The following is an 11,781-nucleotide window of genomic DNA, read 5'->3' as shown; positions in this document are numbered from 1 at the left end:
CCCCCACATAGGCCTGACAGGAGCCTGGGTTTTGATTGGAAATTTCCCCTAGGCCTTGGGTGTTGAGTTTTCCCATTCCTGTGGACAAAAATTGCGTTTTTGAAAGAGATGCGTCAATATCAGAGCTGTAGTTTTAATCTTGCTACTGTGGAACTACAGCACCCAAAGTGTCAACCCGTGAGACATACAGCCTAGGTTGGAAAGGACCAAAAGTAGATTCTGGGGAAAAAAGACTAAGGGCAAGGGGCGCAGTTGGGTCAAATTGGGGAAAGTAATGGGTTAAAAAGGGCTGCTTACCACTTTATACGTCTTTTCAAATCTGACATGGATGCCAACTATTACAATATGTTTTATCCTTTACCTGGATAAGACTGGTTTAATACATCTCAACTTTGCAACGTTGGTGATCCAACAGCAGGATTTTACATCTCAGATCAAAAAGCATAATAACTGGTGGTCTCAGATATGGATCTCTGGCAGGTCTTCCTTCTTCAACCATCAGTAACAGAATCTATGCAGCATGGCTAGTTTCCTAGGTCATGTGTGGCTCAGGGAAAAATACATAATAGAATCATTATTACATGTTGCGTTGTATCTGATCTGAAGCTGAGACCAGCTGATTGAAAGTATTACTGAATTTATTAAAGTGGTTTTGTTTTTAAAAGAACATTGCACATATTCCAAGTGATAGATCCATGAGAGTTTGCAACATGATTCTGACTCTTCGCTTGTTATTTCATGAAGAAAGAAATCATTTCATAACTGTAATTGCTTAATACAACAGACCTCTATTTCCTCCTTAGTCTGTGTGGGTCTTGCATTTCTTTCAGGCAAGGTGATGGAAAGACCATATGCTGTTGGGTCTCTGCCAATGCCACACCGAGCAAGCTTTTGTTCTGTGCCCCCATATTAATACAAGTAATAGTAGCTCAATGGTGGGAGGAATAGGGCAGTGGGGAGTTCAACGTTGCTACTGTGCTCAATACTGCAAACCACAGATCCATCCTATAGGGAGTCAGCAAGAAATGAGCTGGAGTAATCATGTCAGGAGGTGACAATGGTGTGGATACGTGTCTCAGTGGCAGCCGAGTGAGGTACAGCAGACTTCATGATAGCAAGGCTGTGGGATTTGAAAGTCAGCTGAGTCAAATGAGACACTGAGCTTGTGCAGTATTGGGCTCATTCTGAGGGAGCTACCAGATGCGGAAGGAATCATTTGCTAGGCTCTGGAGTCTTAGAGGGGGAGCTGACAGGATGGTTTTGCTGTCAGTGATATACCTGCCACTTACCTGACAAAATTATCGCACTAGTTCTCCCTCCAAGTAACTCACTAAAATCTCTTTACCAAAATTAGAGTGTATCATTATCAATATCTCATTCAATAATCAGACTGTAAGGAAGAATACCAAACACTTTCTAAACGTGGAGGGAATTCTGTTTCTACTTAAAAATAACCATTTTTATTTTTGCGGTGGATACCGAAGATACGGATCAGGTGCATAGCAGTAAGGGCTGACTTGGAAAAATAACTGAAGCTGATAATTCAAGAACATTAAATTAACTTCTGCAGAGTTACAGTTATTAACTTGGCATGTTTCTGCACTTTAAACTATGCAAATTCACACCGACCTGTCCTCGTCATTTATATAGATAGAAAACAGAAACAAACCATTAACTTGGACAGGGAACCCACTGCCTGTGGAACTGTACTAGCAATGGTGTTAGCACCTTCAGGAGAGAGTGAGAAAACAGTCAAGGACGAAAGATGAACATTACATCTGCATACATTGCTGCGTGACCACGCATAGGTACAACCTAAAGGGAAATATGGTTGTGCATTGCCTTTTCATTGCACTGTGTGAGGGAACATTGGAAAACACTCCTCTAAATCTCTTAATCTACATGCAGTCAGGCTTTGAAACACTGACTGAGTGTTGTGGCCTGTGTGCAAATTTTGACTTAACTTCAACACAAGGGCAGCTCTTAATTTTCACTTCTGCCAAAGTTGATGTATTACTGTGGATTGTTTAATATGGGATTAGATGAAAGAGGGTGGGAGGAGGCTTGTGTGGAGCATAAACACTGTACAGTAAATTCTATATAATATGCTGCCAAATACCAGTTTACTTCTGTAGTACCTAACCATTGCCACTGGATGATGCTAGCAGGTTTATAGAGTGCACACAATGATGTTCATCATTACAATGCAACAGTAAATCGGTCACGCAGTTTGCATCTGTCCTTCTGTCATATGCACAGCTAAACTGCTAGAGAACAGAATGTGACTAAATGAAAATGAAAGAGGAAAAGGTAACGTGTTAATTTGGTCTCCCATTTTATATAAGAGAGGGTATTGTTATAGAGGTCTGATGTTTTTTGCATCAAATATCTCACCTGCATGGAGACTGAACCACCAGGGTCAGATCTTGCACAATGGGTAACTCTGGTATGATACCAATAGCTAGATTCCTGAACTGATTCCATTGCTAGCACTGGGGAACAGCTGATCAAAAGTCACCCAAACCTCAGAAGCCATGCTACTGGCTGGGGGTGCAAAAATCAGTTATTTACTTCCCTTTCAGTGATCCCAGTTATGTTACTCATTACAGCACTCTGATTTCTCAGCAATAAAGAGTTCCTAACAGGACTGATTGTGAGTGTGAATGCCCAATAATCAGTCCTTTGCATAGTGTTAAAACTTGTAATATTCTAAAACATGGTTGTTTCTTTTTAATACAACCACCTTTAATATAAAGCAAACTACGCACCAAAATTTACAATCATTAGCATATACTATACAATATGTAACTTCCTTTATAATTCCCAAGTTACCACAGTGCCAGCAACTTATGGTGTGTGCGTGTGAGTGAGTGAGCGGGGTAGCTGCCACACATTTATCTACAACTCCTTGACAACATGGTTGAGGTTGGGATCAGGCTGTGCGAGAAGCGTGGCTGTGAACGTGCATTAACCATTCAACTGCACACAATGTTAACTCAACAATGCAACACCCCCTGCTTTCACATTTCACTTTTTTAATGCAACAACCTCTAACCTAAAGCAGTTTTCAAATGAGAATTTATTTTACAATTGTTAGTACAGGAAAATCTGCCAAGAAAAAACTACTGTATAATTCCACATTGAGTGCTAATTAAATATATTTGCTAGATCCAGACATCGGGGGCCTGATTTTAACTCTGTGCAAGTGGATGGGTTTTGAATGGGTTAAAATCAGGCCCTGGATCTTTGCCGATTGCATGTTCGTTTATTTTTGTGGTCCAAAGCATAACTCTACTGGATTGCAAAATAAAATCCATTAATTCATCGCAAGCCAACTGGCCACCAAGAAACCTAGAGGCAATTGTTTCTTCTTCTACCTACTACACTGAACTCTAAAAAAGGAAAAAAAAGAAAAGATGTGAATACTTATTCTGCAGAGCCCATTATGTCATAAGCTGTTACTTATACTTCTGGCTGGGTACACATGTCCTTGTAGACTGTGGCCATGGCACTGCAGGTCTGTTTAAGTTCGGACTCTAAACATCTGATCCTATCCAGGATGTTCAGCAGCTCTTGCAGCGTGTCCTCAATCAATTTGTTCTCATTGTTGTAGATTTCAAACAATCCTTCTTCTATCTTCTTAGAGAATTCTGTAACCTTAAAAATTACAAGGGTTATATCTCCTTTCCCCAATTTTCTCACCGGTTCTCACAGCCAACCCTAAAGCCTCGGGTATAGTTTCACTGGCACCAGCAGCTCTCTGGTGCCTCTCACTAACCTGGCAAGTCATCACGTGTGAATCTTGATGATGAGTAAGTGGACATCATCAAGGCCAACGCCAATTCAGATTTCATCCAAAGATCACAGGGGAACTTTCCAACACGGAAACAATAGACAATGATCTGGAGACAGAACTGGCTGATCTTTCCCCTCCCTCACCTAGGGATACCAAGGCCAACTGTAGCACCTAAGATGAGCAAACTCAGCACTGACCTGGAACTGAGCAGAGATTGTTCTACACATGTCCTAAACACAATCCCATATATAGGTAAATAATAGTGCATGGGACTCCCTTTGTTCTGCATCACAAAATTTACTGCACATGACACCCACGTGAAACAGCTGGCGAGTAATCTAGGCTGTTCTTCACAGGAGCTACAGAACTTTATGAAGAGCAAAGTCCTGTGAAAGAAATAATTATCTTGACACACAAACACATAACGTTCTTCACGCAAAAAGCTGCCTTACATAAATTATAGCTTTTCAATGTTTGGTTGGCTTCAGAAAGGATATATAATTACCTTCAAAATAAGAGTGTCTTTAAAGTTGCTCATCAACTTGTGGTCCTTTATCCTACTTTTGTTTATTTCGTTAACCAGCTGTTTTGTTCGTTCACATAGCCCATCAACACTGGAATCTGATGTTGCAAAACAGTTCGAGGGCTTGACACTGAAATCAAGTGTAGAATCCTCAACATCTGAGTTTTCCGTTACTTCATCAACTAAACCAGAGGATTCTGCTCTGTTACAGGAGAAAATATAATTACAATCATAGATCGGTAAGTGACTATATCTAAATGCACCTATATATGTAAGTCATTCATAAAATGAACTAAACCTTCCGAAACCAAATGTCCTAAACCTCCCAACCAGAGTATAAAATATGGTGGCAGCATCTGACCCTTTTAGAGGAAGGTATACGATCTTCCCTTCCAGGATTATATAAAGGTACCTCAAGCCAGACATCTTTAGTTCCTGTTCTCTGAGAGTGCAATTACAAGAAGTTTTCAAGTAACCCATGAGGCTCCCCATAAAAATAAAGGGAGAACAATTTAAGAACAGACAGTAAACCAAATAAAGAGGGACTTGCCTTGGACTGGGAGGATTGGATCATCAACCAAACTATAAACTCCAACCTATTTATGTGGTTTGACATGGTAGCCAAAATATTCAGCCAACGTGTTACGAAGAGAGAATCCTAACATCACTGGTCAAGAATCACGGGCAGAGGGAAAGGTTATAGGAGCTCAACCAACATGACTTGTTCATTACTGAGCATCTTCTATTAATGGCAATTCTCCTAGTATACCTAGTGTATGAGAGCGCGCGGCATAAATCATTGTGTTGCCGAGTTCAGGATCATCACTGCTATCATCTGCTGGTAGGATGGTCTTCTCTGGATGATTGAAATTTGAATTTTCCCTTTTTCATAGTAAAGTCCAGCTGAATGCAAACCTGAACCTCACACGGCGTCAATTTAGCACAAGCCAGTTGCAGATGCAAGGGTACATACATGATGTGACATCTGTAGCCTTAGGTCTTCACAGTGCAAGGAGGGGAAGAACTCTCTCCTGATAGAATTCTGGGTTGCCCTGTAGAAATATAGGTCACATAGAATTTGCAAACAGGCCAATCAGCCAAACGGGCCCATGCCAGTGTTTATGCTCCACATTAGCGTTCTCCCACCCTACTTCATCTAATTCTATCTGCATATCCTTCCATTCCTTTCCCACTCATGTACTTATCTAGCTTCTCCTTAAATGCAAGGTTAACACCTCCATTAAAGTACACCTATACTCTCAAGGCATATTTCCAGGCTGTATTTTGGTTATTTATCCAACCACTGAGTTAAGAAAAGGTACAGTGCATATCAAAAATGATGAATTATTATACATCAATCACCTGGTTCCTACGCACTATCATCTCAGTATTCCTGGCATTCTATTTAAACCTATAAAGAACTCCATACTCCAAATGATCAAGGGTGGGGGAGGGGTTGGGGTGCATGGGGGAATAGTAGAAGCATATAGCACATATGCAAACTTTACTTAATGTACAGCACAGCACCTGAAATAACAAACATCTTTGCAATAGGTTATGGAATATATTTTCCTCTTTATCTGAAAAATGGATTCAATGCCTCCTTATTTTACCATATTTAATGGTTGAGATCCAAAACAATGGCTGCACATTTTCTGATACACAATTTTGTTGGCAGAAATGACAGAAAGCCAGCTAATCGTGGCACGCATGTGCGAATGTCCTGGCTAACATTCCTGACGATCAAAGGAATCTGTAAGGAGATATTGATAAAATGGATAAGGTGGAGGAAAACAAAGGGATAAATGGAACCAATGCCAGTAAATGTGATGGAACAAGTCATGCTCGCTTGCCCTCTCTCCCTAGCTCTTGACCACTGATGCTTGTGATTGCCACAGTTATAGATGTGACAATTAATATATATTTTAAGTCACCTGTCATCATGAAGGTGACATGAATCATAGAATCATCATGGCTCAGAAGGATGCCATTTGGCCCATTGAGGAGTTCCTCTTTCTAAGTGGCTGAACAAGCAGCTGCCAGCGATGGAGCAGAGGGAGTAAACGGTGAGCAAATAATCCAGTGTTGGAGGAAAGGAGGGTGTATGTGGGAACGGAAAGCAATGGCAGGATGCAGCAAAGCCATGGGGAGGTTTGAAAACAAGGATGAGGATTTTGAAAATTGACACTCTGGGGTACGGAAAACCCATATTGCCAGGAAAGGACAGCGGTGATAGTGCAAGACTTAGTGCGAGTCAGGTCAGGGGTGACTGTAGTGTGGGTGAGAATGGTGGGCTGAGTGGAGGCTTGAAGCAGAGAGGGTAGCTCGGGCAGTGTTAGAAAAGTCCTATGTAGATATGGACTAGAGTTTCAACAGGGCAAAAGGAAAGATACAGGCAGAGAGGGGCAAAGTTGAAGAGGTGGGAGAAAGTCAAATTCAGGTTTGAGCAGGACAGGTATCCACTAGGCACAAGACTTTTATATTTTTTATTCGCAAATGTCTCATAATTGCTCAGTTGGAGGTTACACTGTTGCAAGGCAGATGGTGAGGTGTACATCTTTGCTGAAAGGATTTGAAAAGCATCTTGTCAAAAATATGCTCAATGAACTAAGTGTTTTTGATTGTTTCCTGGAAAATAGTGTGTTCCGAACCCACTGCCGACAGAGAAATAAGCATGTTCTCCTTCCAAAGTACAGTTACAAATAATTTGTGTATTTAACATGGAGGAACAGCTGTAAGATATCTAAGAGGCAAATATTTGTTTAATATGTGGGGGCCTTTATAGCACTATATCAGATTTATACCTGGATTATTTTTAATCAATATGGGTAGACCTCCTGCAGCTTTGTCCAAGGCAAGTCAGGCAAAATGAATTACCAAGTGTGTTAGAGAGCCTGTAGATAAAGATGCAGGCTTATGAAGCTTGTGGTAGGAGCTTGCATTTGCATATGCTTGTGTGTGTCAGAGAATGGTGATGCCCAAATAAGGAGTGTGAAACATACTTAGAAAATGTTATAAATTATAGATTTAAGCACTAGCTGTACCCAACCTTTAAAATTTTACCAAAGTAACACCAGTGTTTAATGCAAGAGCAGAACTTGCGTCTGGTTTATATCCCCTGCTCCAGGAACTTCCGCAAACCTCTCTCATAGGAATCAAATCTGGACCATGTCAATAACACACAGTGTTTGCTAACTGGGCCATCAGAACACACATGTGGGGTAGGGTTATGCAACCTTTTTCAAAAACGGTAGCATTCCAATTTAAGGTACAGTTAAGTTTCCAGTGCATTGTAAACGTCAGGGAATAAGCAGAGACTTACCTGAAACGGGTGTTTTAAAATGTCACTGATTTTCATTAACCTTTAACCCGTATTGCCAATCTTAAACAGATCCACCAAAAACAGGGAGCATGAGAGAAAAAAATCTCCTCAGGGGAAATTCACTGCCTCTGCGCTGCCTTCTAAAGAATATTTTTTTTAAAAGTAGTTAAGTTTAAAATTGGATCCCAAGCAGAGGCAATTGATCAATCACAGATTGACTGCACAATTTATGGTTACTTAAATTTTAAAAGACCCCTCTGCCGCTCATAGTTACACTGAACATCATGCATTCCTGGCATCTAGGGTTGCTTTTGTGTAAATGATGTAAAGTATGTCAGGTGTAACTCAAGCAGAAAAACTAGGCCGTGTGGCCCACAAAACTGCATAGAACCCACCCAAACAATCACTGATAGCAAAAGTTTGGATTCTCCAGCACACTGTGGGTCAGTTTAACTTTTGCTCTCTTACAAAAACAGAATAACAACTCCAGCTCTGCTCACCTTAAATCTACTTCAGCGTAGAGATTCTTCCTGCAGCCACTAATTTGTGGTGTGCTTTCATTAATGCTTCCCATCTTTTGCTCACTGTCATAATCCTTGTCAGCCATCCTGATCTAAAATAATCAGAGTTTTAACAGCTTGCTTCGGATATAATCAAAACAGACTGCTGATTCAAAAATGTTTTTTTTTTCTTCTAATTTTTCTCTCCTCAGGGCTGCAAATCCATAAGGGCCATCTACCATTTGGTGCTTCGCCAAGTCCTATTCTCAACTCTCCTGATGAAATGCCATCAACCTGAAACATTGTCCCTGTTCCTCTCTCCACAGATGCTCCTGGATCTGCTGAGTATTTCCAGTATTTTCTGTTTTTATTTCAGATTTCCAGCATCCTCAGAATTTTACCTTAGCCCTACTCTCAGCCGACATCCATACAGATCAGCAGAGGTCCATTAATCACACTCCAGCAGGAAAAGCAATCAAAGCCCAACACCTCAGATCTGAATTAGCAAGTCTGTCACAGTTTCAGGATGTAAAATTTTATATCACAGCTATGGAGAAAGGATAGGTGAGTGGGACGAATTGGATAGCTCCTTCAAAGAGCCGGCACAGGAACAATGGACCAAATGGTCTCCTTCTGCGTTGCATGATTCTATGGGACAGTGTGAGAGGAAGCACTCATAATTTGCATCTGTTTGCTTTGCAGCTCAGTTGGGCCAGTAGAAGTTTGGAACCAAGCCAGCCCTCTGTGTCTAACTCAATTTTCCTATAACTGAGCTGCTAGTTCAAGAACAAAATTAGGAAACACCTCTACACACAAAGGGTGGTAGAAATTTGGAACTCTCTTCCATAAATGGCAATTGATGCTAAATCAATTGTTAATTTTAAATCTGAGATTGATAGGTTTTTGTGAACCAGAAGTATTAAAGGACATGGGACAAAGGCAAGAAGAGATATGGGACAAAGGTGGATATATGGAGGGAGCCGTGATCTCGCTGAATTGCAGAACGGTCCAGAGGGGCTAAGTGGCCTCCTCCTCTGGAACTCTAGGCATTCCAGAGTCTGACTGATGTTTGACCAGGCCGTCTTAATGAGACCTGCAGAGGTAGAACTATCCAGGAGAGCTGGATTTTCTTCCTACCTCAGCTCCATAACTGGTAAGGTGATGCAGGCTGGGTGAGCAACCCACACTAGGAGCAGAACATAGTGCTGGGTTACCCTTGAAACAGCCTCCACCACTGGTGCAACTAGAGGAGGAAATTGGGGAGATGCATTCTCCTGCTTGGAACAGTCTAGTGGTGTGCATTGGCTGGTTTGGGCCATTTGCGCCTGCACTGACTCTCCTGACCCTTGCAAGGCAGAGCCCAGGCCCCTCTGCACTAACCCATCCTGAAGATCCATGTCATTACATTAAATCTTGATCTAAAGTTGGACATACTTTTATTCAATGCATTTATCTATAGATAACTGCCATTGCCTGACACTAAACCTTGCAGCCTTACCTTTTTAAAAAATTATATAATCTGTGCGTGCATAAGAATTTAAGAGTTTATTAGGCTGCTGCCTCCTCCCTCCGCCTGCCCAGGCCCGTTGCTAAGGGCCGCACCCGCCCGGCGACAGCCTCGGCTGCGCCAACACGCCCCGCCCCCTCACGTGACCTCGAGCACGCGCTCTCTATGACGTCAAACGCCATGCCTCCCCAGACGCGACTCATTTAAGACAGGTGCCTTTCCCGCGCTTTCTCCCCCACGTGGGTTGAGCCAAGTGGAACCCAGACCTGGAATGCAATGCCAAGTGCTATGCGATGTAAATATGGGATCCTCCCTTAATTTTTTTGCCCACTCAACCCACCTTGCAAAAAAAATTGGATGGCATCACCTGAACTCTGCAATTTGAAAAAAAAAGACTTGCATTTATATAGAGCTTGTCACTAACACAGGGCCTCCCAAAGTGCTTCACAGCCAATGAAGTATTTTTGTGGTCACTGTTGTAATACAGCAGTCAATTTTCACACAACAAGCTCCCAGCAACAGCAATGTGATCATAGCCAGATAATCTCCTTTTGTGATGTTGATTGAGGGATAAATATTGGCCAGGACACTGGGGAGAACTTCCCTGCTCTTCTTCAAAATAGTGCCACGGAATTTTTCACGTTCATCTGGGACAGCAGGCAGGTCCTCGGTCTAATGTCTCAATCAAAAGATGGTGCTTCTGATAAAGCAGAACTCCCTCAGGAATGCATTGGAGCTTCAGCCTTGATTTATGTGCTCTCGTCCTGAAGTGAGACCTTCTGATTCAGATCAAGCTACCAACCAAGCTACGGATGACATACTTTTGAAAGACTTTGTGACTCACTTGACCTATTGTGATTTCTACTTCCCACTCATTTTGCAAGGTCTGGGGTAAAACTAGTTGTAAGGAGTCACCAAGCCTCAGCCACAGGTTCTTCAATACTGCTGCTTTGCTAAAAAGCCCCGAGAAGTGCCTTTACTGCACACTGTGTCGCATCTCAACCCTTAATTTCTGGTTGCAGCTCCATCACATCTTTCCGTTGTAAATACAATTATATTTAAAAAAACATCAAACAACCTCTGATGGATCAGTGAATGAAGGTAGAATTTGGTGTGGAACCAAACCATGAAGATCAGGGAAGTTTCCACTTTGAGCCCCGCCACTTGAGACACCATTGAGGATGGGGATGTTTGTGGAGCCTCCTCCTCCTGTCAGTTGTTTAATTGTCCACCACCACTCATGACTGGATGTGGCAGGACTGCAGAGCTTAGATCCGATCCGTCAGTTGTGGGATCACTTATTCCTGTCTATTGCATGCTGCTTCTGCTCATCATCACCTTCTCAAGGGCAATTAGGGATGGGCAATAAATGCTGGCTCGTTAGTGGCACCCAAATCCTGTGAATGCATAAATCAAAAAAAGAGGATTCCACTGCACATGTCAACCTGGGACCATTTGTATTGGGGAAAATGTCAACAGTGAGGGTACTGGGGTAGCTAACAGGAAAGCGAAAGGAAATACATCTATCAGATAAAAACATGGCAATATTAGGAACTGACTGTCTCCACAACGTGGAGATGCACAGATGTGGCTCTATGAGTAATGCATCACCTTTCATAATTTACAAAGCTTCGGTTGAGTTCCACTTCAGAAAAACAGTTTCCATCCCTTCATTATGATCTGATCACTTTTTCACACTTACAGTATTAGATGCACTACAGAAATAAAAGGTGTATGATTTTTTCTCTCTCTCTCTCTCTGCCAATCGATAGTCTGTGAAGATCTTGTATCACATTGCTGGACGGAAGCTTCCAGAACAATTCTGCCTAATTGGATGTGCTGAATTCTGGAAGTGGCTGAAACTGCAGCATCGAGCCACTGGGGGAAGGAGCTATCCAGCAACAAGCACACCATCGGCAGTGAGCTGCTGTACACTCATCGCAGCAACCTGCGCCCCTTTACAGATCTAATTCAGATTGTTTTAAAAAAGAAAGACAGAAAGACATGCATTTGTATAGCGTCTTTCACAGCCTCAGGACTTCCCAAAGCACTTTACAGCCAATAAGGTTTTTTTTTTAAAAAGCGTGGTCACTGTTGTCATGTGGGAAACATGGCAGCCAATTTGCGCACAGC

At 42.1% G+C, this 11,781-nt stretch overlaps 1 protein-coding gene across 2 annotated transcripts; it reads right to left on the bottom strand.

The window, feature by feature from the left end:
• Positions 1–9,736, bottom strand: syce2 (synaptonemal complex central element protein 2). Of its 2 annotated transcripts, none has more exons than XM_068020813.1 (4): positions 9,640–9,736; positions 8,142–8,254; positions 4,302–4,521; positions 1–78 (listed from the first exon to the last, which is right to left on the bottom strand). In XM_068020813.1, exons 2-4 carry the CDS (start codon positions 8,246–8,248, stop codon positions 49–51), a joined length of 357 nt encoding a protein of 118 aa, XP_067876914.1. In that variant the 5' UTR covers positions 8,249–8,254; positions 9,640–9,736; the 3' UTR covers positions 1–48. The 2 variants fall into 2 exon arrangements, with proteins under 2 accessions (XP_067876914.1, XP_067876913.1); XM_068020812.1 differs by lacking the exon at positions 1–78 and adding an exon at positions 2,029–3,657.
• Between the last annotated feature and the right edge of the window lie 2,045 nt (positions 9,737–11,781).

This window comes from Heterodontus francisci, chromosome 43 (assembly GCF_036365525.1).
Source record: "Heterodontus francisci isolate sHetFra1 chromosome 43, sHetFra1.hap1, whole genome shotgun sequence".
NCBI classification, from domain to species: Eukaryota; Metazoa; Chordata; class Chondrichthyes; order Heterodontiformes; family Heterodontidae; genus Heterodontus; species Heterodontus francisci.
This window is presented reverse-complemented; position numbering and strand designations above follow the sequence as displayed.